At 43.0% G+C, this 27,500-nt stretch overlaps 1 protein-coding gene across 1 annotated transcript in view; it reads left to right on the top strand.

Annotated features, from left to right (window-relative positions):
- LOC135103118 (glutamate receptor ionotropic, NMDA 2B-like) overlaps window positions 1-27,500 on the top strand; it is a 226,574-nt gene that overhangs the window by 175,385 nt on the left and 23,689 nt on the right. The window contains 6 exon segments of the mRNA XM_064009158.1: window positions 1-159; window positions 9,483-9,592; window positions 13,170-13,282; window positions 15,653-15,776; window positions 17,097-17,257; window positions 26,420-26,601. The exon segment at window positions 1-159 is cut by the window's left edge and continues 25 nt beyond it. Of these exon segments, the coding sequence (XP_063865228.1) occupies window positions 1-159; window positions 9,483-9,592; window positions 13,170-13,282; window positions 15,653-15,776; window positions 17,097-17,257; window positions 26,420-26,601 (849 nt within the window).

Below are 27,500 nucleotides of genomic sequence, written 5' to 3' on the forward strand. Positions count from 1 at the left end.
GTGCCATCATCAACGGGAAGGCGGACATGATTATGACCTCCATCAAGATCAACTCAGAGAGGGAGGAGGTGCTGGACTTCACGGTGCCCTTCCTCGACACGGGCATCGCGATCGTAGTGGCCAAGCGGACTGGTATCATCTCCCCGACGGCCTTCCTGGGTGAGTACTGCGAGAGTGTCTTGAGAGCCTTGTGGTAGTTTGAGTGTTGTCTGTGGGGCTCTTCTCAACTTTTCGTTTCTATACAAGTTAGTTGTTTTGGATGAGTTTTCTCCACGTGGTTCTGTTGTATGCTTCTGTTTTGTCTATCCCTTTCTGTCTTACATGCTTCTTCTTTTTTGGTTTTCTCTTTTTTTCCCTTTATCCCCGCTCTTCTCAGATCTATTTTCAGCACCTTTAATATATTTAGCCACATTTTCACTCACTACTTCGCACACTCGCCCGGTCCGCCTCCTCTGTATTCCATTTATAGCACCCCACGATAAAAAAACAAAAATGCACAAGTCTCCCTAACTTATTCCTCGCTGTCTTTCTCACTTACGGACAAACTTTGATTTTGGATACAGTTTCCCTCCTCCTCCTCCTCCTCCTCCTCCTTCTCCTCTTCCTCCTCTTCCTCCTCCTCCTCCTCTTCTTTTTTTATTTGAGTTCTTTAATTTGGATTCCTGTCACGTCTTTTCCTCTTACTTGTCTATTGTCTTTTTTCCTTGCGATTCTTGGCTTTTTCTTCATCTCTCTCTCTCTCTCTCTCTCTCTCTCTCTCTCTCTCTCTCTCTCTCTCTCTCTCTCTCTCTCTCTCTCTCTCTCTCTCTCTCTCTCTCTCTCTCTCTCTCTCTCTCTCTCTCATTACTTTCAAGTCAACGAGTCATGTCCTGTACGCTAATTGCTAGTTATTAACGTCTCCTTTTCCTCCTCCTCCTCCTCCTCCTCCTCCTCCTCCTCCTCCTCCTCCTCCTCCTCCTCCTTCTCCTCCTCCTTATCCCCCTCTTCCGTCACTCTCTTAGAATATGCCATGAATGCTACATCTAATTAGCCTCAATAGCGTTTCCTGGGTTGTTGTTGTTGTTGTTGTTGGTAGTGGTGGTGGTGGTGGTGGTGGTGGTGGTGGTGGTGGTGGTGATGATGAGTTAGACATGAGTGAAAAAATGCGTATTCAGTGATGGTGGTGACAGAAACAAGTTCATATGGTGGTGGTGGTGGTGGTGGTGGTGGTGGTGGTGACTTGACTTCAAAAGTTTGCCTTCAGGAGAAAATGGAATATATCTTTTTTTTTTTGCGAAAGATAAATGACACATGAATATAATTAAATAAATCTGCCTAAAAACATTATACGACTCACACATTCTCTCTTTCTCTCTCTCTCTCTCTCTCTCTCTCTCTCTCTCTCTCTCTCTCTCTCTCTCTCTCTCTCTCTCTCTCTCTAATTTCAAGTGTGTGGAATTGTGGGAATTTGCATCGATCAGTCATAATCAGGACACACACACACACACACACACACACACACACACACACACACACACACACACACACACACACACACACACACACACACACACACACGAAAGGTTCAGAAACACGTGTTAGCACAAAGTAATCATAACGAACACCAGAGACACGGACGAATTATGTCATTAAGGAAGATAAAGATAACGTCATTCCGAGCCTTCCCTCCTCTCCTTATCAGTCCCCGCCGTGTGTGTGTGTGTGTGTGTGTGTGTGTGTGTGTGTAGTGAGTAAATTAGAACCAGACAGACAGACACATATGTATGGGCAAGATAAACAGACAGACTCTAAGACAGACAAGTCACTGTATAGATTTAATTAAGACATGATACTGATTCATAAAAAAGGTGACCACACAGACAGAGACAGAGGGACAAGTGGAGGAGGAGATGGAGAATGAGGCGAAGTGGAAGAGTCTGCATTAGTAAGCCCGTCGCGTCAGGAAGAACACGCCTGCCGCAGCCACGGGAGGAGGGAAGGGACGACTTGATGGTATTTTCTCTCTCTCTCTCTCTCTCTCTCTCTCTCTCTCTCTCTCTCTCTCTCTCTCTCTCTCTCTCTCTCTCTCTTTTTTTTTTTTTTTTTTGCCCCCCAGATGAAAATGTCAAGTGTTAATATGCTGGGTGGCACGTGTGGCCCCATCTCACTCAGTAAATGCTAACTCCTTTCTCTCTCTCTCTCTCTCTCTCTCTCTCTCTCTCTCTCTCTCTCTCTCTCTCTCTCTCTCTCTCTCTCTCTCTCTCTCTCTCTAATTGGGTTCCTTACATTGGACTCATACTTCTCACAGTTTCATTTTCTCTTGTTATTGTTCTTCTCTCGTCTCCTCTTTTCTCTCTCTTTTTTCTCTTTATTCTGCTTCACTCGTTTACTCTAATTGGTTTTCTTGACCTTAACTTTCTTTCTACATATGCATTCTTCCTCGTTATTTTATTTCTTTCCATTTCCTCTTCTGTCTCTCCTTCCTCACTCGTGTGTTTCTATAAAAGTGTTTCTGCTTAAACAGCGCGGCATTACAAGTCCACGTGAAGTAATTTTTTCCTGCGTCTTTTTTTTTTCTTCGGTGATTCAAATACCACACATTTTTCCTCAAGTTTGCCCTTCGTAAACTTCCATTTTTTTCTAATTCTAACTTCCTTTGAGGCTTTAAAACTCAAGTAATTACATTTCCGGTTTATATAAACTTCTGGTGCATTCGAGTCACGTATATTTCCTTAAACTTTTCCCTTTTGAATCTACACTTTTCCTCTTAACCTCTACTTTCTTCTGGATGTCTTTTGGCAATCACTCTTCCTGTCCTCCTTTCATTACCCTCCCTACCGTACCGTACATCCTTCTTGTGTATCCAAGTCACGTATATTTTCTTAAGTCTCCCTTTTTTGAATCTCCATTTTCATCCACTTTCTTTCTTCAAGTAATCACGAAATCACTTTTCAGGCAATCAGTTTTCCTGCTTTCATTTCATTACGCTCCTCACCGCACTTCACACCCTCCTATATCAACTTTGCCTCTTTCTACCTGGTCCTTCTCACGCACCTGATCCCTTTCATCGCTTCATTACCCCGCCGGCAGAGACCCATCGCGGCCCGGGGAGACAGGCGAGGGATGAGTGCTATGCTAATAATATAACAGGATTACTTTGATCGCCACTTGCTGCCTTATCTCGCCTCGTCTTGAAGGTTTAGAACGCATCATGCCACCGGCCATCGCTAAGCCCGTACATGATCCTCCTTTCCCTCCTCCTCCTCCTCCTCCTCCTCCTTCTTCTCCTCCTTCTCCTCTTCGTCCTCCTCTTCCACTTCCTTCTCTAGGCGTCTGAAGGGGAGATCATTAGCAAATCGCTTTACTCTGGGAATGTGTATTGAGCACCTCATTACGATATAGTTAATCTTTCCTCTAGGCAGTGTGTGTGTGTGTGTGTGTGTGTGTGTGTGTGTGTGTGTGTGTGTGTGTGTGTGTGTGTGTGTGTGTGTGTGTGTGTGTGTGTGTGTGTGTGTGTGTGTGTGTGTGTGTGTGTCTGTGTGTGTGTACTGATTGAGACCAACAGACTCTGCAAGTTGGCAGAAGTATTCTTGCCATGTAATCTGACTCTCTCTCTCTCTCTCTCTCTCTCTCTCTCTCTCTCTCTCTCTCTCTCTCTCTCTCTCTCTCTCTCTCTCTCTCTCTCTCTCTCTCTCTCTCTCTCTCAAGGCACCTTTCCTGCCGTCCCCTCTTCATCCACCCGCCCATCCATCCATCAGTTCATTCATCCACTCGTCCCTCACTCATTCATCCACTCGTCCCTCACTCATTCATTTACGCACTCGCCCGCTTCTCGTGCCGGCAGCAGTGGCCTCCCTTTCACTGATCCCTTTCACTCACATGTACAGGGCAGCGAGCGGCAAAAATAGTAAGGATAAGTGGAGATAAAACATAACGCAGACATGGCAGCGTTATTGAGGCGATTTCTGCCCCGAATAGAACACGGAATGGATCTCCCCAGTGACCCACGAGGGAAGGCAGTGTTGTTTGTATACTGAGAGGAAGGCCACAAGTATAATAATAAGTTAGAGGTAGGAATTATATAGCCCTGTTTTTTTTCAATGGACGATAAAGAGTGTCTATGAAATATAACCGGTAGAATTCAGCAATTTCAAGACTTTTTTATTTATATGTAACAGGAGGAGAACAAACATAAAAGGTCAGGTACAGTAATGATTTTGTCCTGTTTACTAAAAGACTGCAAAAAGTGTCTATGAAATTCAACTTATAGAATTCAGTCAGTTTAAGAATATACCATGTACTTTAACCAAAAGTGAATTCGTATTGTCTTATTTGCTGAGATACCGAGGTAATTTCGTCGCCGAGGAGAAGAGAGGTCCGCTTTCCTTCGCTCTGTATTGTGAAATATAGTGTTTTGCTGAGAGCTTTTGATGGAAGCGAAATTTCTGAACTTCAAAAAGCAAATGGCACTCCTTGGACCCACAAAAGAGAATTCACATTCAAAAATAAGACAAAATTGTATCCAGTTTTGAGTGTGGTAAAGGGAGACAGAGAGAGGTATATTCTCTTGTTGGTTGCCAATTAGACAACAACAAAGGAAGGATATCGTCTACCAGGAACCCTCAATACCACATCCATTGACTCAAAGCGAGCTGCCTCCCTCCGCATTTTGCTAGAGAGCGGCGCGCGTGGGTGTATTCCAGTGGCGTCATGAGCAGCAGGTGTACACAGGGCAAGTTAAGAGGATAGCACAGTCATACACAACATCCCTTGAGCTCTGAGCAAACCTGATCCCCGCATATCATGAATCACTCGATAACTCTCCGACACGCAGCAGGTCTCAGCACCACACACGCCCGTACGTTCTCCATCCCCCAGCGAGGCGAGGCTGAGGCAAACACTACGATTAGCCCCGAGATTGAACACGACTGTCAAGGAGGAGGGAGTTTTCAGAGAAGATAAATTGAAATAGTTCTGTTTTGAAAAATAGAGATCACCAGAGAGAGAGAGAGAGAGAGAGAGAGAGAGAGAGAGAGAGACGGGATTTTGTTTCTTTTTATAGAAGAATATAAGAAACAAGAGCAACTCATGAGTGGAATTGTACAGGAATCAGCTCTCAGTACACGGATGAGTCTTTTTTCAATGTCAATATTACACGAAGATCACCAACAATTAGTGGACTCCTCAGACAGGAAGGAAATGAAATGTGCAACGTCAACAGCCTGACACCAAAACTCTGATGCAAGAATAAGAACAAGAAAAGCATGACAATATAAGAATTTTCGACGATATAAGTGAAAAATAGATAGCAGTCCGGCAGCCCAAGCTGTCAGTGTATTTAAGTCTGGAACGACAGAAAATGATGCTGCAATGCACATATCCTATAATTTTGGATGATCCTTTCTGACCTTCCTTTAGGGACTAGCACCTCAGTGGGTTTTTTTTCCCCCGCTTTTTTCGGTGTCCTAGGCTAGTGTTCCTCTTAAATTAATAAAACTCAAGATAACAAAAAGTACATACTCCCATCATGGCCGCAGCGTCGCCATGAAGGCTCAGCGGCAGCAGCGAGAAACACTCACTCTCAGCCCCGTCACTCCATTGCATCATTAGGATCAGTGGTATCCCGCCGCCTCATCACGGAACGGAGGGTTGATGCAGCGAGTATGATGATGAATAGTTAAATAGGCACGGGATTAATGCAAGACTCTTATGAGAAAATACAAAGTAATCTTAATTGACGGAGGTGGGACGAGGATAAACTGAGAGACGTGGGATGTATAATATATACTCATCCACCCACACACACACACCCACACACACACACACACACACACACACAGCCATAACTAACAAATTATTTATACTTTCCACGTTTAGCTCGTATAGTTTCATTACCATTACTCTGCTTACCGTAAAAAAAAAAAAAAGGAAGGTGTTTTAAAGCGTGAATCATACGCCTGGCACTTCCAAACGTGATCTGAGTGAGACTGAGCTGCTGCCACTACACGCAGAGTTGAATGCAGACTGATGTGTGCTACAGACCATTGACTCGGAAAAGTTTGAAGTTATAGAGAGCTGGAGTTGATAGTTGTTTGATAAGGCGTTCAGTAGTTCAATAATTAGTGATTCTTCCCTGTCATTCATCAACACCACCAACACCACAAGCACCACCAACACCAGTCCCTCGTCCACCACCTCACAATGCCTCCTGTTCACGCCACTACCATCTGCACTCTTCCTACGCCACCAACACCACCAACACCACTCCCTCGTCCACCACCTCAACATTGCCTCCTGTTCACGCCACCACCATCTGTGCCCTTCATCCACCACACACACACACACACACACACACACACACAACAGCCTCCCACAAGCGCATATCGCCTCCACCATCATTACGACTCCCACTCACGCGTTCAGAGGCGGCAGTGAGGGGGCGGAACTCCTGCAGCCTGAAAGCTCTTGCACTGCAGATTCCTCGTGTTTCATTTATAGTTTCTTCGCTCTCGATACTTCCTCCTGCTTGAGTTACTGCTTTGCGTGGGGTTCTGATGCTCGATTCTCTCCACCTAAGTATACGCTTCGTCTGTTCCTACGTATGCCTGCCTGTCTGACTGTCGGTCTGTCTGTCGTACTTTTCCTCTCCGTGTCGCCCGTTTATCTATCTCTCGTGGCCACCAGCAAAGCCACAGACTAAATGCAACTCCAAAACTCATTCGTGGTGAGATGTCAATATGTGCGACAATATGATTATTCTCTTTTGTACTACACACACATACACACAGACACACACACACACACACACACACACACACACACAGGATGCCTCCCTTTGACACAAAACGGGTTAACACACTGACTGAGCCTCACCTGTTGTGTAATTAGCGGGGATTCACCTGAACACAAAAGCGACAATCATTTATTCAAGTGTACCTCCCCACCCTCTGTCCCCTCCTCGCCCACCCTTCAACGCCCCCTGCTCCCATGACCTCCCCGGCGCGGCATCCGAGTTCACGACTAGGAGAGAGGGAGGGAAGGAGGAAGGGAGGGAGGGGAGATGGGGGAGGGAGAGTGCCATTATGGTGCCAACGTGATACGCTTGGCAAACAGAGTCTGGGAGTACCAAGGTATGAAGGCAACCAATCATGCCCACCTGTTTTTTTTTTTTTTCTTTTCTTTTTTTGAGCAGGTGGATGGTGATGGGGTTGCATGAATGGTGTGGTGGATGAGTGATTAGTATCGATAAAGGCAAGCGTGATAATGATCGCACATGTAAGAGTAGTAGTCGTAGTAGTAGTAGTGGCAGTAGTAGCAGTAGCAGCAAAGTGAAAACAGGGATGCTTTTAGAGGTGGAGGCGACAGGGAAGGAATAACTGAAGCAAACTAAAACATGATGCAGATGACGTAAAAACAACAACCCAAAAAAAACAAGATAATTTGCTCAACTAAAAGTCAGGAGCCAGTATATGAACACGAAAGAGCAACAAGCGAACAAGCAGAGTAAACGTAAAATTAAGAAGTTATCCCTTATTACATTTTCTTCTTTATGACGTGAGGGAGTGGGCGAAAGAAAATGGAACGAGTGGCGGGGAGAGGGACGGGAGAAACTTATAATGTGTATGAAAGGAACAAAGGGAATAAAAAATGAAGCTCGTAATAATGTTGAGGGGGAAGAAAAATGCAAACAAGGAAAGAAGAAGAGAAGAAATGTAAGAAAAGAAGAATATGGACAATATAACCATTTTCTTCCTCCTCTCTCTCTCTCTCTCTCTCTCTCTCTCTCTCTCTCTCTCTCTCTCTCTCTCTCTGTGTGTGTGTGTGTGTGTGTATGTGTGTGTGTGTGCATGTGTGTGTGTGTGTGTGTGTGTGTGAGTAGCTTTGGAGACAGGGAGGAAACTGACCAACTCCCTTTGCACACACACACACACACACACACACACACACACACACACACACGTGATTAGCTGGCTGTGTGAGCGCGGAAGCTGTGGATTGATGGATTAAGAGGGACAAAGCAACGCTAATCCAGACTAATCCGAAATTGAGCAAAAATAGATGCGCGGAAAAAACACGTTCCGCTAATCCAGTGTCACATCGCTTCCTCTTCCTCTTGTGTGGGTTGTCTTATTAAATATTCTCTTGTTTTTACCTTCTCACTCTTCCTCTCATTTCGCACCATTATTTCTTTATACTATCCTCCTTTCGTTCCTATTTTTCTTCTTTTTCTCTTTCTCTCTTGCATATTATAGCCCTTTTTTTCCTTCCTTCATTCGCTACTTCGTGATTTCCCTTCGTCTCTGTTTTTCTCCAATCTCCTGTCTTCCTTCCTTCGTTTTTTTCGTGCCTTCCTTTCTTATTTCCTTAATTATCCACCTCTCTTCGCTTTTTTCCTCCTTTTTCTTCTTATATCTTCCTAATCTTTCATTCATACACTTCTCCTTTTCTCTCCTCCGTACTTTTCTTCCATCCTTCCTTCCCTCTCTTTTTTACTATCTTTCCTTAACCCTCCTCTCATATACTCCTCCTCTTCCTTCCCTCTTTGCAATCTTCCTTCTTTTATAATATCTTCCTTTCGACTTCATTAACCTGTTGCTCATTTCTTCTTTTATCATCTCTCCTTCACCTTCCTTCATTTATCCCCTCCACTTCGTCTTTCCTTCCCTCCCTCCTCACAAACTACCTTTAGAGTTTATCCTCTTACGTGTCTCCTTTCGTCTTCTTCCTCTTATCTCTTATCCCTCGCCCTCTCCTTTTTATTTTCCTTTGTGCAAGAGATGGATAGGCAGACAGGCAGACAGACAGACAGACAGACAGGTAGGCAGGTGGTCAGTTGATGTCCATTGCGCGTATTGCAGGTAATGTTGATTCTACTCTCACCTTTAATAGTGTGTGTGTGTGTGTGTGTGTGTGTGTGTGTGTGTGTGTGTGTGTGTGTGTGTGTGTGTGTGTGTGTGTGTGTGTGTATGTGATTCTCTCCCATTTTTCCTCTGTCTCTCTCTATTTCTTGCTGTCACGACATGATTCAATCTCTCTCTCTCTCTCTCTCTCTCTCTCTCTCTCTCTCTCTCTCTCTCTCTCTCTCTCTCTCTCTCTCTCTCTCTCTCTCTCTCTCTCTCTCTCTCTCTCTCTCTCTCTCTCTCTAAGAGGATCAATGCAACATCGGACCTTTTTAACCTAATTAATATTTCACTAACATTACTAACACCACAATTACCTCCAACCCCCTCTCAACACCACCACAACCACCACCATAATCAACACAAGAAATACCTGTCCTCTCTTCAGCACCACCACAGTCATCATTACCACAAAAAATACCCACTACAGTCATTATTTTTTTCACCTACTACCACAATTCTTTATTATAATCCTTAACAACAATTTTCTACCACAATTACGCACACCCTCCTTCACCACTATCACAAGAAAAACCCGCCGCAAGTCATCATTTCTTCAGCAACCACAGTTTCTATACCACAATCTATTACTATCTCCTTCAGAACCCTTCGACACCGCCTCGTGGATGCTGGTGGCGCTGGTGGCGATACAGGTAGCAGCTGTGTCTATCTTCCTCTTTGAGTGGCTCAGTCCCTCAGGATACAACATGAAGGTGAGAAGGTTTTACATGTGTTTCATAATCTTCCTGCCTCCCCGTGTGTGTGTCTGTGTGTGTGTGTATGCCCCCTTGAGTGTGTTAGTAAGAGTACTGGTTTGTTTTGTTTATGTGATTGTCTCTGTGTGTGTTTTTCGTTAAGTTTGTTAGGTCTGTGTATCTGTTTATACATCAATTGTTCGCACAGAGGTGGCAATGTGGATCTGATTTGGTTTAATTACTATCGCTGTTTCGCCTTGATTACTTGTCCTTTCTGATCTATCAGCGTAATTGCTTGTCTTTGTGTGTGTGTGTGTGTGTGTGTGTGTGTGTGTGTGTGTGTGTGTGTGTGTGTGTGTGTGTGTGTGTGTGTGTGATCTTATTAGTATGGCATGAATCGTGCCTCTATTTACAATAGTTTCACTGGTATTATTGTCTGAAGTTTATATTAATGCCTTGTCCTTCCCGTTCTGTCTATGTAATTATCCTCTTTTCTGTTTGTGTGCATGTGTGTACGTGTGCTTTGTTAGTTTGTATTGGCTCATGTCTCTCTGTTTAGTTTGATTGCTATTATTGTTTGAAATATAAATTAATGCCTTGTCTTTCTTGTTGTTTATGTACTTGATTTGCTTTCTGTCTGTATGTGCGTTTTGTTAGTCTGTATTGGTCCACGTGTCTGTTTTTCATTGCTTTTTGTGCTTCCTCTTCTGTTATTAGTAGTTTTGTGCGTCCCTTCATCTTTCCGTTCCTTAAGTGCCTGCTCGCGTCTGTGCTTCTCGTATGCGCTCTTCGTTCATCTTTTACGAGTAGAAATGGCAGTGTCTGATGCATAATTTTTAAGCCACTCTCCTTAATCAGTAATCTCCTTCACTCACACTCGCCTAATCATCTTAAAAACAGGATATCAGGAGGAAAAATTGATTTTTTTTTTTTCAGATGCAGTGACTTCAAACACCTTCCTTCAATAATTTTCTGATTTAATTTACTCCCACGGTAACGAGAAAATAAAACAAGGAAGCGAAAAGGCTGAAAATAACTGATGATTTTAGCGGAGTCATTTTGTGCAGGCAGTCACTTCAAACACCTTCCGTCATCTGGTAGTCTAATTTGACTCCCAAGGTAACGAATACCGGGCCAGACCAACGCCACCGTCTGTCTTAATCCCGTGCCAGGTGGCCGTCACTTGCCCCCCTTAGTGAGGTCTTCCTTTTTACGTGATTAAAAAGTCCACACCCTCGTCATGCCTTTATTGCCTCACAGCCACCCTCACCACCACCCTCACCACCATCCTCTGCTTGCCCTCTCCTCTTTCCGCTCACTCTTAAAAAAAAAAAAAAAAAAAAAAAAAACAGCAGCACATTCCTCTTTTTTTTTTTTCGTGTGTGTGTGTGTGTGTGTGTGTGTTGAAACTGACTTAATTCACGTTATGACGTCATTTGGAATACTTCAGTGGCATAGTTTTAATTACCTTTACATACTGGGGAAAAATAGCAATTCATTAACTTTATGCATTGAGGTTTAAGAATATGTCCTTCTCATCATGAAGAGTCGTCCCCATGCTTCGGGGCTGAAAAAGAAATTAGTTATTTATTCCTATGACGAGCAAGTTTGTTGCGCTTCCAGTATTTATCTTGAGTTTTTGTCCTCAATACTCAGGCTAGATCATATTCTTGTTTTTAGATGAAGAAAGTCTCCAGTATCACGCTATGCATCTTTATATTTCTAATTGATAGTGAAGGGCTAATGTGCTCAAGAACATTTTTTACTTTTTCTGTTTTCTTTCAGAGGTTATATTCCTGCTCTTAGGAATTTCTACATTTTGCATTTTCCTTGAAAGAACTTATTTTTTCTGCTCCTAGATCAAAGTCTCTATTTTCACGCTTTATACCACTAATCAGCACTGAAAAACAGCGTCTTTATTCAAGTTCATTTTCACCCATCGTATTTTGGTTAAGAGTACATCACATTCCCGCACTTGCAAAGAGAAATAAACACCAGCACTCACACCACACCTGTAGCGCATTGCCTTTACTTCTAATTAGCACTGAAATCAAACTCTTCCTTCCGTCCACCCTTCGTATTCCGGCTGAAAGTCACTCGTATTTCCGCACTTACAAAATGAAAAGATTACGTTCACGCCATTCCTGTAACACTTCTCCTTCATCTCCAATTAAGACAGAAGTAGACTTTTTTCGCCTCGAGCATCATCAAGAGACTCACCTTCCCCCTTTACATACATCACGGCATCCATTGCTCCTCCCTCTGCGAGCTGCTAAATGTTCGGTGTTTGGCGCTCGAGTGGCTTCCGGGAGCAAGTTTTGATTTACAGCTTCCATTGAGCCCTGAAGGAGTGTTCTGGGAGCGACTTTCACTAGTTTATCACGACTGGCTCTTTTCCCTCGTGGATTTTTTTAGCTTGTACGTGAAATTCCAGTGAAATTCTATACTCAATCAGATCCTCTTTGTCGAGTGAATTGTGTAGTCGCCGTGAATGAAAATGATGTCAGATATAAATTTCCAGGCATCCATTTCATTATTATGGTAATTTTCACGTTTTTACCAGTAAGATATAACGCATTGAATGGCTGGCTATGAAAATATCAAGGCTGGGTTTTTCGTTAAGATTATTCCATTATTTCATTATCATACGCATAGAATATAACGAACAAAGTCACGTCATGAAAATTATGACAGTGTGTCCCACCATGCTCGTGAATTTCATGAAGGCTTACAATATTCGCAGCGTCATAAATGTTGTGCTGTTTTCTTGTTCACTATTCTGATTCATCTCAAAACACGACGCACTTTTGGCCGCCGCTAACACGTGACGTCCTCACTCAGATATACATTTACTTGCTCCCCGCAAAAACACAACAAACAAAAGCCTGACTTGATTAACACCAAACACACTTCTCTTAATCACATTAACTCGCATCCACACACACACACACACACACACACACACACACTATAAAATCACTCAAAAAAAAAAAAAAAAAAAAAAAAATATATATATAAATATATATATATATATATATATATATATATATATATATATATATATATATATATATATATATATATATATATATATATATATATATATATATATATATATATATATACGAGTATATATATATATATATCCCAATTACTTTTCACATCTATCTATCACTTCCCAGGTGAATAAAAACAAAAGATTTCCAAACTCCATCAAAACATGTCTATAGTAATTCCCTTCTTTCCTCCTTGTCGTCCTGCTCCTCGTCCTCCTCGCGATGTATTTATTGGCCATTGTACATTATATAATCTTATTAAGTAATGCTGGCAGGTTCAATAAGGCGAAGATTTAATAGAGCCCGAGAAGTTTTGTGGTATTACGAGAGACTGCGTCATTATCACTTACTGCGACCTCATTTGTGCATCCTCGTCCTTCACAACCACTACCTCCTCCCACAGCTCCAGTCTTTACCCAGTCACCGCTTCTCATCCTAATCCTTCACTACTACCGCCTCCTCTTCCCACAGCTCCAGTCGACACCCAGCCAACACTTCTCATCCTCGTCATTTACTACCACAGCCTCCTCTATCCACAGCTCCAGCCTACAGCCAGCCACCGCTTCTCCCTGTGCCGCACGCTGTGGATGGTGTGGGCCATTCTGTTCCAGGCCGCAGTCAATGTGGACTGTCCCCGCGGCTACACGGCCAGGTGGGTAAACACTCAGCTAGCCACTCACGCTCATCTGCACACGCACTCACCCACTCCCTCACTCGCTCACTCACTCACTCACTCACAACATCTGGCCAGTCAACCAGTCAACCAGTCAACCTTTGCTCCTGAACATGACTGACTGACTGATTGATTGGCACGCTGATTGATTGACTGACTGGCTGAGTGATATGTAAAGGTTTATTTTTTTCAGTCTATGTGTGTGTGTGTGTGTGTGTGTGTGCGCGCCTTTGTTTCTGTCTTCTTTAGCTGCTGCTTTTCTCTGTCTCTCTCTCTCTCTCTCTCTCTCTCCTCTCTCTCTCTCTCTCTCTCTCTCTCTCTCTCTCTCTCTCTCTCTCTCTCTCTCTCACACACACACACACACACACACACACACACACACACACACACACACACCTTAAAAATGCATATACGCAAAAACATTTGGTAAAAATTTCCTCCACTCGCTAAGCCTCCCACATGTGACTCAGACCACCTCCCACAGCCACGCGCCTCCACCCTGCCCACACCACCACACCCACACCACTTGTCCTCCACGCTCTTCCTCTCTGACCATCCTAACTCCCACGGCCGAAGACTCTTAACGTTGCACTGCGTCGCACATAATTGAATTCCCATATATTGCTGCAGATATCAAGAAGGGGTGTGACGCTGCCTGTCTACATCGCCCTATAGGAATATTCAAGCTGCTAGATAAGGGAATGTAATGAATGAAAAGGTCTATTGGACATAACACGTGTGGTTTGACTTTGAGGATTGATGGTAGTGATGGTGGTGGTGAGAATGACTACAAAGGATAACAAACCACAGTAGGCCTTCAGGACTCTCCATGCCTGACTAATTGTACACTTCTCCGCACTAAAGAGGGAAAAAAATATTCTGCGGCTACGGTTATTAGTGAAGTGAGAGTATAAACGTTGCTGATTTCAAAGTTAGGTTCTTTAGGTTCAGGTTACATTGGTTTCAGTTAAATTAGGCTTGGCTAAGTTAAGTTAGGTTGTGTTTAGATTACATTAGGGTGGATTAAGTTTAGTTATGTTATATCAGTTTAGGTTAGGTTAGGTTAGGTTAGATGACTGATACTGATACAAGACCCGAGCAAAATTACGTACGTCTTCACGTGACTTTTTAGGAACAGCGAATTGTACAAGTTTCCTCTACCATTTTCCCCTCTTGGCCAATATTCTTCACATGTAAGGAATCTATTAATATCACTCCAGATCATATTATAACGGTACAGTCACCATCCCTTCACTATTCACTGTTCACACACACTCAAACACACACCCAACATTCACCATCATCAGGCAGCCACAGTACGTCCCAACATTGGCTTCCGCGTGGCGATGAGTTCTCCATATATTACAAAGTTAGATGGGACTTTACGTGTTTGTTTTTCATGCAAATTGCCTCCCACTGTGTTGTAGAGCTTCGACTGTTGCGTGGAACTGACACCGACTCGCAATACTCATAGTCGCTTGGTTCACTCGTCTACCAGTTCAGTAGTAGTAGTAGTAGTAACAGTAGTAGCAGTAATAGTAGTAGTAAGTAGGGATATGCCTTTACCAGTTAACCCTTTCACCAGTTCACCAGTTAAGCTGATTGTGTCCGGTATTGTCTTTATTCCTGACCGTTGACTCCAAGTAATTGAGTGAAATAACGAAACGTGGGGCTTGCCATTTCTGGTCCATTTCAGGCTCAGGTAAATAAGTGATGATTTATCTATTTTCGGCATGATGCATTGGCTTGTGTGTGTGTGTGTGTGTGTGTGTGTGTGTGTGTGTGTGTGTGTGTGTGTGTGTGTGTGTGTTTGTTTTGCCTCACCGCTCTGCCGCTCACCAAGACAACACTCCACTCTATCTCTCCCCTTCCTCTTTCCCTCCTTCTCCCATCACTCACACTCCTCTTCCTCATCCTCCTCTCCCTCACGCTCCCCTCAAACACATTGCTCTTCCTTAACTATCCCTTCCTTATTCTTTCCCCTCTCACTCTTTCATCCTTCACACTCTCAGTTTCCTCTCCCTCGTATTCCCTTACCTCACACTCCCCCTCTTCTTAACTCTCCCTTATTCTTTGCCTCTCTCTTTTCCTCTCCCTCAGTCTCATACTACACCCCCACTCAGCTTCCCCTCTCTTACATACAAGTTAAACTGCTCAAAAGAGAGAAAATCAAGACACCTTTGAAAATAAAATGCCGTTCCTCTCAGTTCCACCTCCGATTCTTGAAGGAAACAACATTTTAATTTTCTTTTCTACCACTTTCTTATCTCTTGACCGTTTTCCCTAATAGATAAGAGAAAGAGAAATGAAGGCTTCTGATTACCTCCGCCCACGTGTCCCTTCCCTCAGGTTCATGGGCAACGTGTGGGCGATGTTTGCTCTCATCTTCCTGGCCATCTACACCGCCAACCTTGCTGCCTTCATGATCACCCGCGAGGAGTTTTATGATCTGTCTGGCATTGAGGACAAGAGGGTGAGTATTGGAGAGGCCTGATCCACGGGGCCTTTATTGTCGGTTGCTGGCTGCTCTCTCTCTCTCTCTCTCTCTCTCTCTCTCTCTCTCTCTCTCTCTCTCTCTCTCTCTCTCTCTCTCTCTCTCGCTTCTGGCTATAATATCACCTTCATTCCATAAACTCAATAAATACTTCTCTCTCCTCTCTCTCTCTCTCTCTCTCTCTCTCTCTCTCTCTCTCTCCTCTCTCTCTCTCTCTCTCCTCTCTCTCTCTCTCTCTCTCTTTCTCCTTCCTTCCTGCCTCTCCTTGTTCATTCATTGCTCTTTCCCTTCGTCTCATAACATTTCATCCCTCCTCCTCCTCCTCCTCCTCCTCCTCCTCCTCCTCCTCCTCTTTCTCTACCTCCTCCTCTTCCTCTTCCTCCTCTCACACACACCTCTTCCTTGCATTTATCATGGAAAGTTCTGAGTATATATACTTCTACATCCTACTACAGTCTCTCTCTCTCTCTCTCTCTCTCTCTCTCTCTCTCTCTCTCTCCTCTCTCTCTCTCTCTCTCTCTCTCTCTCTCTCTTATATCTAGAGCTAAAATTGGAATCACGTAGTTTTCCCTTAAAAAAAGAAAGAGAGCAAAGAAAATGGGAAAACAACTCCATCGTCGTTTTCTATGCAGCTTCACTTTGAGTCAATTAAGAGAAGTAAAACTAACCTTCAGTATTGGAGAAAAATTACACGGTCTGGCCAAGGAGGGGAAAGAGGAGGGGAAGGAGGAAATAGAGGAAGGAGAAGGGAGTGGAAGAGGGGGGAAAGAGAAGGGAGTGGAAGAAGAAGGAAGGGTTGGAGGAGAGGAAAGATGAGGGCGTGTCGGCGTCATGGAGGCCAAACTGACGCCCATTCCACACTACCTTCCTCACTGAAAAATTAGAAGCTTCGTTTAGACTTCATTACCAGAGAGAGAGAGAGAGAGAGAGAGAGAGGAGGGGCGGTTACGGGCGTGTATGTGGTTTAAAACGCAGGACTGGAACGGAACTTGTCTTCATATCCATTGCTGTTTTCCTATCTATCTATCAATCTACATTCTATATTTCTATCTTGTTTTCATATCTACATATCCACTTCTATTCTTGTATTTGTTTTTCTTGTCTCCATATCCACTTCTGTTAGTCTGCACATAGTATTTATCCCCTCTTCTTTCCCCCAGCAGCTGCAGAACCCCACCTCCATGCATTTATCTAGTAATAACGTACATAATTCCAATCAAACTAGTGTTGCCTTGCTTAGAAATCCACTCCTATCTCTCTTAGTCTATATCTGACCGTCTTCTACTTTCCCCCCAACAGCTGCAGAACCCCACCTCCATGAAGCCTCCCTTCAAGTTCGCCACCACCCTGCACGGCAACACAGACGTGCTCATGAAGAAGTCTTTCCCTGTGATGCACGCCTACATGCGCCAGTTCAACCAGACCAGCCCGGTGGAGGGCGTGAGGGCCGTCAAGAAGGGGTGAGTGGCAGATATGGATTAGAGTCTGAATGTTATGTACTGGCTGCGTGGCGACGATTGGGGAACGAGTGAAAGAAAAGAGTAGCGGATGGTAGTGATGATTGGGAGAGCGAACGATGCGAGATGTAAATAAGAAGATAAGAGAACAGAAAATGTTGCAAGAAGCCCTCAAGCTTACACACGGCAATCCCTGTATAAAAGCACGCCTATCTCTTTCCACCTGTCATCTTTATCGATACATCTATCTGCTCTTCTTTTAAAACTCCCTACTGACTCGACACTAATCCTGAATACGAAGAAGACGCGTTAGTGTCAAGTGGAGAAGACTTAGGTGAGAAAGTAGTGAATAACAACGAAGATTAGGAGAACGTAGGAGTGTAGGAACTGGAAATGGCAAGGAGTGAGGAAGGAGTGCCGGTGGATGCATAGTGGGAACTGAGGAAGATAAAAAGGTATCAGAAAACAGCGTGGGATCGCAATGTTTGGAAGAGTGAAAGCTGGGAAGGAGGAGATGGGAATAGACGAGATGAGTGACAAGAACTGAATAAGTGGTGTTAAGTAGGCGTGTGGTGAGGACTCCGGAAGGAAAAAAGTGAGAGGTGGCGGATGATGAGAGAGCAACGGAAAGGGGGGGTAAGATCTGAACATGAGAAAAGACAAGTGACAAGGAGTGAGGGGAAGGTTGAATGTCAAGGAGGGAAGGAGGGCTCAGTGTCAAGGGCGGGGAAAGCTGAGGAGGCGAAGCGAGGCGAAGAGTGCATGAGGGAGAGGCGGCGTCAAGTGGCGGGGAAGGTGAGTGACATGAAAAAGATACGTGGAAAAACATACTGATGAAGGCACTCCGTAACGCTATTCATGTTGACCTGCCTCGTTACGCCTTGTTACGTAACCACACGATCATCACACGCGCTGGAGTCATGGGGATGAGAGCGGGCGGGGATCAGGGAATGTGGGGATCAGGGAGGAGAGATCACGGAAAGATGATCAGTGGGTGAGGCTTCCAATGTGGGGAGGAGCTGCTTGGGGTGGCTTGAGGCAGGTCGAAGGTCCAGATGAAGGCTGAGGTGAAGTTGAACAAAAGAGTGTGAATGTGATGCTTGAGACGAAGGTGATGGTGTGGGGTGGTGATGGTGTGGTGTGGTGTGATGGCAAGGATGGCAAAAATTGTAGGTGTACTTTTGAGATATGGTGAGTCTACAGAGGGAATGTGGTGCGAGTGAGGATTGAGGTGGTGATGGTGATGTTGTAGTGTGATGTGGAGGTGGATAATGGGTGTACTAGTGGGATATGGTGGTGGTATGTTGTGAATGTGGTGCTAGGATATTGAGGGTTGTGGTAGTGCAGGTGTGGTGTGGTGCTGAGATTGTGGTGGGTGTGGTGCTGTAACTGTGGCGGTCAGGGTGTGGCTGTGCAGGTGGATGTGATAATGAAACTGTGGTGCGTGTGTGGTGGGAACGTGGAGGGTGTGGTGGTGGCAGTGGTGGGCGTGGTGGTGGATGTGATGGTGTGTATTATAGCAATGACATCCATGACCCTCACCACCAAGCCAGGAGTGAACCACACCTGCTCTTCCCTCAATTAAGACACTTTCACCCCCCCTCACTCTCTCTTTCTCTCTGTCTCTTTTCCTCTTCAGCCATTCACACACCGGAAAATCTATTGTGTCGTTTCTCAATTGGAAGAACAAAGAACTTTTCCTCCGCTCCTTCATTTCTCTCTTCCATGAAAACCCACGAACGGAGAGGAGAGGCAGACTTCTTTCATTTTTCTTCCCTCAAAGGAAAAAAAAAAAAGCATCATGACACTAAGCAAAGTTTTGAACAATGATTTCCAGGAACTCTCTCGCTATTTTCCGCACTTATCATTAGATTTAACCTTGTATTTTGCTCTTTAGCGACGCATTTAGAGACTGACTGACAGATAAACACTCGTCTACTATATACTTTTACTTCAATCTCATAAAGTCTCGTACATCCTTTTCCTCCTCCTCCTCCTCCTCCTCCCTTCCTTGTAGATGGATAGATAAAGGAACAGAGATAAGCAGCCTGACACATACGATACACGTAATTATACAGGATGAATACTACCAAGGAAAATAAAATGAAGAGAAAAGGAAAGGAAAGACTGACGGAAAGGAAGAAATATAATTCATATCAACAATATCAAAGTCAGCCTTGAAAAGTATATTGGAGGAAAATGGAGAGAAAGAAGAAAAAGATGAAGAGGAGAGGAGCTGAATTAAAAAAAAACGAAAAAAAAAAAAGAGGAAACAGGAGGGAAAGCAACAAGAGGAGGAGGAAGAGAAGACAGGAGAGGACTTGAAAGAATACGAGGATGGTCCGAAAACTGAAGACACAAGAGAAAATAAGGAAGGCAAGGGATACAAAAAATATGACAGCCCTTGACCGAGAGGCGAGGCTTTCCAGTCGCTGAGCTGCTCCGGTCAAAAACCAATGACTTTTTTGAAAACTCGACTCAACTCTGCCTTTATATCCAAGAGTTTGCTTCTGCTTAAGTGACCTCGTGGGAACCTTTGCAGAGAGAGAGAGAGAGAGAGAGAGAGAGAGAGAGAGAGAGAGAGAGAGAGAGAGAGAGAGAGAGAGAGAGAGAGAGAGAGAGAGAGAGAGAGAGAGAGAGAGAGAGAGAGAGAGAGAGAGAGAGAGAGAGAGAGAGAGAGAGAGAGAGAGAGAGAGAGAGAGAGAGAGAGAGAGAGAGAGAGAGAGAGAGAGAGAGAGAGAAAGAGAGAGAGTCAATAGAGTGCAGGGCCGTGTCAAGGGTCAGGCAGGGTGGCGAGGGAGATGCAAAGAGAGAGAGAGAGAGAGAGAGAGAGAGAGAGAGAGAGAGAGAGAGAGAGAGAGAGAGAGAGAGAGAGAGAGAGAGAGAGAGAGAGAGAGAGAGAGAGAGAGAGCAAGGTTGTTCTCACAGGTAAATATAAACAGCTGAGAATCTTATCACCTGCTTTATATCATGCCAAGGTTACGTTCTCTCTCTCTCTCTCTCTCTCTCTCTCTCTCTCTCTCTCTCTCTCTCTCTCTCTCTCTCTCTCTCTCTCTGCAATAAGGGAGGTAGTCATCACAGCGCGCCGTCAAGGAAACAATATCGACGTACACCTCTCCCTCTCCCTCTCCCTCTCTCTCTCTCTCTCTCTCTCTCTCTCTCTCTCTCTCTCTCTCTCTCTCTCTCTCTCATCACTCACTGAAATAAAAAAAAAATGTACAAAAGCAACAATAACAGTATAAAACATAAATTGGCCTAATAAAACGGAGAAACTGCAGTAGAAAGGCAGAAAATATTACACAAAATTATCGCAAGACTGAAGTTACTGGCGGAGAAATGGTAAAAGTGGAGGGAAGCAAAGGGGAGGAGGAGGAGGAGGAGGAATAAAGGAGGAGGAAGAAGATATGAAAGGAGGGAATTTGGGAACGTTAGGAAGAATATATAGATGGATAAATGAGTGAATGGAAGGAAGAAAAGAAGAGGAGGATGAAAAGGAGGAGGAGGAGACAAAAGGTGTGGAGAGAAGGAAAAATGAAAGGAGAGTTTTCGAGATGGATTGTTGAATTAGTTAAGAAAAGAAGGAAGAAAATAGAGATAGACGTATTAGATAACAAGGGAGGAAAGAAAAGGAGCGCAAGAGGAAGGGAGGAGAGAAGGGCAAGAATATATGAATGGATGAATGAACTAGTTAACAAAAGAAGGAAGAAAAGAAAAGACAGCTATATTATTTAACAAAGAAGGGATGAAAAGGAAGGTCAGATGCATTAGTTAGCAAAGGAGGGAAGGAAAAGAAGAAAAATTTATTGACTAAAAAAGCGGGCAAGGAAAGAAAGGCACAAGAGCAAGAGGGAAGACAGAGAGAGAGGAGCAAGGTGAAGGAAGGTGAAGGAAAGTGAAGGGAAGGTGTTATTGGTGTGTCTTGCGGTAAATTAGGCAGCGGACAAGCCTCCCTCGGGGCCGCCAAAGACAACCAGATTGCCAAGCCAGCGAACACCGGGAGGCAGCGAGTAAACAGAAATAAATGGAAGCAGGAGAGCGAGTGGCGAGTACTGGTGATATTTATCGAGCCATTGACTGCTACTGGCAATTTCCCAACTTTGTGCACCCGCCTGTTGTTGTTGGGCATAGTACAGAGTAAATAGACGTGTAATTATAGTGGAAGGGACTATAGTGATGTTTTTTTAACCTCTTTATGACGGAAAATATCTAAAAATCTACTAATGATGTCCAGAACAAAATAAAAGCTGACGCAGTGGTATTGAAAGGAGAAAAAGAGGAAGTGAAAGAGAAAGTAATATATGTGCTGGAGATTGAGCCAAAGGAAAGGTCATTAGCTGAAGTGTCCATTAGCCGGAAAGAGTCAATTCATTGTGCATTTCACTATTTCACGAGAGGGAAGCCAAAACGTTCTCTTGAAAAAAAAAAACGTTTGGTGACGGTGACGAAACGAAAATAGAAAAGCAGCATTTCGTTGTGTTGCTGATGCCAGGAAAACAAAAAAACATTACGCTCCAACACTTTATTTAGTATTCCTGTTTTTTTAACCTATTATTGACCTACACACACACACACACACACACACACACACACACACACACACACACACACACACACACACACACACACATTTTTAAAGAAAGAGGAAGAAATTGGCTCACAAATCGAGTGATAGATGACTGGAATAGACTCAGTAATCAGGTTGTCGGTGCTGAATCAATAGAGAGGTTTGAAAGACGATTGATTGATTCTATGGATAGGGATGATAGTGGATATAGGAGGGTAAGGGACTGACATATGTAAGCTTCCTGTCTTCTTGTATTTTTTCCTTATATTCTTATTTTTCTTGTGCTTCTTACTTTTTTTTTTTTACTTCTAAACTGGGTGGAGTCAAATACTTCCTTGCCTCATCAAATCCCTTTCTGCCAATATCTTATCTCACAAAACGATACAGTGTTTCATCATTCGCTATTTTCGCCAACTGTTTGTGTCGTGACTGCTCTTCTAAACTTCCAAACTCCTTCCCTTTCCCCTCCCGCGGCTCCACGACGTAATGCCTAACCAGTGTCTCAGATTCCCCATCACTTTCACTGGTAAACTGTTGGAACAAGCACCTTCCTCATTTATTGTTTTTTGTTACTTCCTGTGACTTGCATTTCTTAAGGAGAGCAGGAGAACAAATATCAAGGCATTTTGTGGGAGAAATTAGCAACACTGCCTTACGAGTTCGACTGGCAGCTGCTTTTGTGGGAGTGGCAATTGCTGTTTTTACTGGCAATACTTTTTTATTTTTATTTTACCACTGTCTGCCTCTTATAAGAAATTACTATCTATCTATCTATCTATCTATTTAATTACCTCCCTACCTATACTCTATATGGCTATTTATCTATCCATCAGTCTACCTATCTATAAGCTACATAGTTACTTATCACTTTCTCAAATTATATTTCTCAGCACATCTCTATCTCTACTACTCCACTTGCATTAGGCCACAAGTGATCACCAATTAGTAGTTAGGTCAGCCATTATTGCCCTGTCTAAACGCGTAACACCTGAATGATTGTCCCCTGTAACACCTGAGCGATTGTTCCTTCCCTCTCTCTCTCTCTCTCTCTCTCTCTCTCTCTCTCTCTCTCTCTCTCTCTCTCTCGTGCTACCCTGCCAGTCCTGAGCGTGCAAAATAGGAAATAATGTAGATTTGTCTTTCTAAAGTGGAGCGACTCTGCCCAGCGATCACTGTGTTATTTACTGCGTGGTCGTGGTGCGGTGAGGCAGAGAGAGAGAGAGAGAGAGAGAGAGAGAGAGAGAGAGAGAGAGAGAGAGAGAGAGAGAGAGAGAGAGAGAGAGAGAGAGAGGAAGAGGCAGAGGGAGAACAAGATGCCAGAAAGCAAACAGAGAGGAATGGAAATACGAAAACGGAAAAAAAAACTAACAACTAATAAGGAAAATTACTTATAAACAAACACAACAAATTACTTATGGAAACCAAAAAGTTCCTTCATTACTCGTAAAAAAAAAAAATATTATATAAACAAAAAGTAGATAAACAAATTGAATAAACAAGAGAATCAGGATCTGTAATTTTACCTCCAATTCCGAGACACTTGAACAATGTGACACCTGTGGATTAAAACTACTTATCTTCTTTTTTTTTTTCTACTTTTTGGGGGGAGCGGAAAAGTTGAGTGTGATATTTTTCACTTTTTCTTGATTTTTTTTTTTTCCTTTTAATAATCCTCCTTGACACGCTTTCCTTCACACACACACACAAAGAAAGAGAAAATAATAAAAAATGATAATGATAAAAAAAAATAATAATATTAGAGAAAAAATAATTGACGCACCTTGAAAGACCAAAAAAAAAAAAATAAATAAATAAATAAATAAATAAATAAATATAAGAGAAATAAAAACCAGTACCTTTATGAAACAGAATGACTCACTTCCGGCATACCTATTTTTAACCTGCGTATCCGCCATTCAAGGTGAGTGATGATACAGAACACCACCACCACCATCGCCACCACCACCACCACCACTTCCACCACCATTACCACCACCACGACTACCATCATTACCACCAACACCACTTCACCATGACTGCCACTCCCACCACCACTACCACCATCACCACCACTGCAACTACCACCAATACCATTGCAGTTCCCGCCGCCGCACTCGTCACAAAAACGTAAACAATAAGGCTAAGGAGTAATAAAAAAAAGCCACGTTTTCCTCGCAACTTCGTTTTTTCCTTAGTAATTCGTGAGATATGAGGGAAACTTGAAGATGGAGAGCATTAGATTGTGGTGGTAGTGGTGGTGGTGGTGGTGATGGTGGTGGTGGTACTCTCTCTCTCTCTCTCTCTCTCTCTCTCTCTCTCTCTCTCTCTCTCTCTCTCTCTCTCTCTCTCTCTCTCTCTCTCTCTCTCTCTCTCTCTCTCTCTCTCTCTCTCTCTCTCTCTCTCTCTCTCTCTCTCTCTCTCTCTCTCTCTCTCTCTCTCTCTCTCTCTCTCTCTCTCTCTCTCTCTAATAATACAATATCACCTCATTATATTCACAATGTATATAATTCATTACAATTTTAACCGTGGGAGAAAACATAAGAATTTCTCATGACACTTGACCCTCAGGCGCACACACACACACACACACACACACACACACACACACACACACACACACACGATGTTCCTATTCTGGTGTTTTATTTCTTCTTTTCTTATTTCTTTATATGTATCTTTCTTTTTTCTCGTTATTTCATTCACTCCTGCTTTTGTTTCATGATGTTATGGTTCTTTTTCCTCTCTTAATCTCTTTTCAATGTCATTTTTCATTCATACTTTTTTTATTTTGTTTCGTATTGTTATTGTTCTTTTTTTTTTCTTTTAATCCGTTACATGTTTATACATATCTTTTTTTCTTTTCCTTCCTTCAATGTCGTTTTTTTTTTTTGAGCTCCATCTCTGACCTTTGCTTCTTGGCGCTTCTCTTTTCCCCTTTCCTTAATTCAATACACGTTTATTTTCTTCTTTCCACCTTCTTTCATGTCTTGCTTTTTTTTATTTATTCTACTTTAAAATAACTGTACCCCTCTCTTTATTATAATATTTTAATTTAATATACGTTTATTTTCTTATTGTCACCTTCTTTCACGTCTTATTTTCCACTTATGTTAACTTTAATTCCACTCTCTTTTTTTTATTCTCCTTCCTTAATTCACAGTTAGTAATTTCACTCATTTTTCCTACTTGAAAATTTTTTTTTCTCATTTCTTTTTTCTCTTTGTATCATAATGGTTGTATATGAATAATTTCTCATTAACACAGCACTATTTCCTCTCATTTCCCACTTCCTCTTCCCGTAAAACAACAACGTCAGCTTCCTGTCTATTCTTTTTTTTTTTTTTTTTAACTTAACACAATCCAGTTACTTCGTTCATTTGGTCTCATATACTAACGTCCATTAATATTTTCGTTTCCAAGCTAATTTTTTTTTCTCCTTCTTTAATACGTCTTTGCTTTTTTTCGTTCTAATTTGCTTCTTCGGTTTCCTCGTTTAATCACATCAAGGTTATTTTTCCTTTGTAGTTTTTTTTTTGTTTGTTTTACTGTAATGTATCTGTATTCGTGTTTCTCTCTCTCTCTCTCTCTCTCTCTCTCTCTCTCTCTCTCTCTCTCTCTCTCTCTCTCTCTCTCTCTCTCTCTCTCTCTCTCGGCCTTATTTTTGTTTTGTTCCTCTCCATCCCCCTTTTTTTTATTTCATGTTATTTTCTCCAATAGTGTAATCCTATTCAGTGTAGTTTTCATTGTTTTGTTTTTTACTCTAAGCTTCAATTATGTTTTTTTTTCTTTTATGATTTACTGCGGTTTATGTTTGAATTGCTGGTTTTGTGTTACCTGTTTATTTCATTATCAACTCTCTCTCTCTCTCTCTCTCTCTCTCTCTCTCTCTCTCTCTCTCTCTCTCTCTCTCTCTACGCTCTGCCGCCTAATACCCTCTCTCTCTCTCCCCGCTGCCAGACAACCACGCCATCTTAAATATTGTTCATTTCCTTCCTCCTTGTGTAATCCGCTTATTTTTTTCATTATTCTTATGCTGCTGTCCCTCTCTCCCCTCCCTGATGCTTCACCTCCCCCTCTGCTGACCGCCCCTTACTCCTTCAACAGATGCCCTTCAACTCCCCTGCCTCCGTTGTCTTTCTCCTCGCTACTGTTTCTGTTCCTCATTGGTTTGTGTTTTTTTCTTCCACATTCTTATACGGGAACTTTCTTTTTCTTCAATGATTTTCCTATCCATGTCTCCACGCCTCCTTTCCTGATCTTCCTGCTTCTATTTCGTCTGTTACTCTTATTCTGCCGCCTTACGTACTACCATGGCTTTCCTATAAGTAATACTCCTATTCTTTTACTCTATATCTCCCGTTCTATCCTTCTTCCTCTTCTACCGTGTTATTCCTCCTACTCCTCCTCCTCCTCCTCCCCCTTCTATTTCATCTTTCCCCTTCCATCTCCTACCATTCTCTTCCTTTTCCGTCCTATCCTTTCTCTTCGTATCCCATTCTATCCTTTCTCTTCCCTTTCCGTCTCTCTCCGCCTTGCAGCACTTCACTTCTCTCCCTCCCCAGCCTCACGTAATGCCCCTTCCTTCCTCTCCCTCCCTGCAGGAACCTGGACGCCTTCCTGTACGACGCCACGGTTATGGAGTACCTGGTGGGGCAGGACGACGAGTGCCGCCTCCTCACCGTGGGCTCCTGGTACGCCCTTACTGGCTACGGCGTCGCCTTCGCCAGGAAGTCCAAGTACCTCGAGATGTTCAACGAGCTCATCATGAAATACAGAGAAAATGGTGAGAGGGAACGACGCCATTTTGTTGTTGATGTTCTTGTTCTTGTTCTTTTCTGGTTTTCTTTGAATCACGCTGAAGTTGGCGCCATATACGAGTCTCCTCCAGTTGTTTGCTTCTGTTCTCTGCATCTTCCTCTGTGACTCCCATCCTTTGCAGCTCTACAGTAATTCCATCTCTTCGTCAAATATTGCGGGGATTTTGGGAGTAAATTTAGTCTATTCATTTAACGGCCAGAGAGAACGAATGCCATTTTGGTTCATGTTTATGCTAACCTTCGTCAGATATTCAGGAGATTATGGGAGTCATTTCATTTACCTCATTTATGCAACAGTGAGAGAGAACGAATGCCATTTTGTTGTTGATGATGATATTAACTTCCGCCAGACATTCCTTAAGCCTACAATTTCACTCCTGGAGGAAGAAGAATTGCACAAGAAATACTACTAATAAGAGCATTGTGTCTCATTCACAAACGCATTGTCAAGTATGATTATTATGAGAAACAGAAATAGTTTTAACGAAGAAATCTGCAGTAAGAATCTACAAAAGGGGGTTGAAATGAACTGATTATTATTATGAGAAACATTAATAGATTTAACGAAGAAATCTGAAGTAAGAGTCTACAAAAGGAGATTGCAATGAACTTATTATTATTACGTAACACAGGAATAGATTTAACGAGGAAATCTGAAGAGTCTACAAAAGGAGATTGAAATGAACTGATTATTATTATGAGACACAGGAATAGATTTAACGAGGAAGTCAAATAAGTGTCGGAAAAAAGGTTGAGGTGGACAGGACAACAACAGGCGGATGGTGTATCTGGCGAAGCTTAACAAGGGAATGCAGAAAGTAATCAAGGGTTTCAAGGAAGGTTGGAAGAAGGGACCGCAGTTTGA

Source organism: Scylla paramamosain, chromosome 8 (assembly GCF_035594125.1).
Source record: "Scylla paramamosain isolate STU-SP2022 chromosome 8, ASM3559412v1, whole genome shotgun sequence".
Lineage (NCBI taxonomy): Eukaryota > Metazoa > Arthropoda > Malacostraca > Decapoda > Portunidae > Scylla > Scylla paramamosain.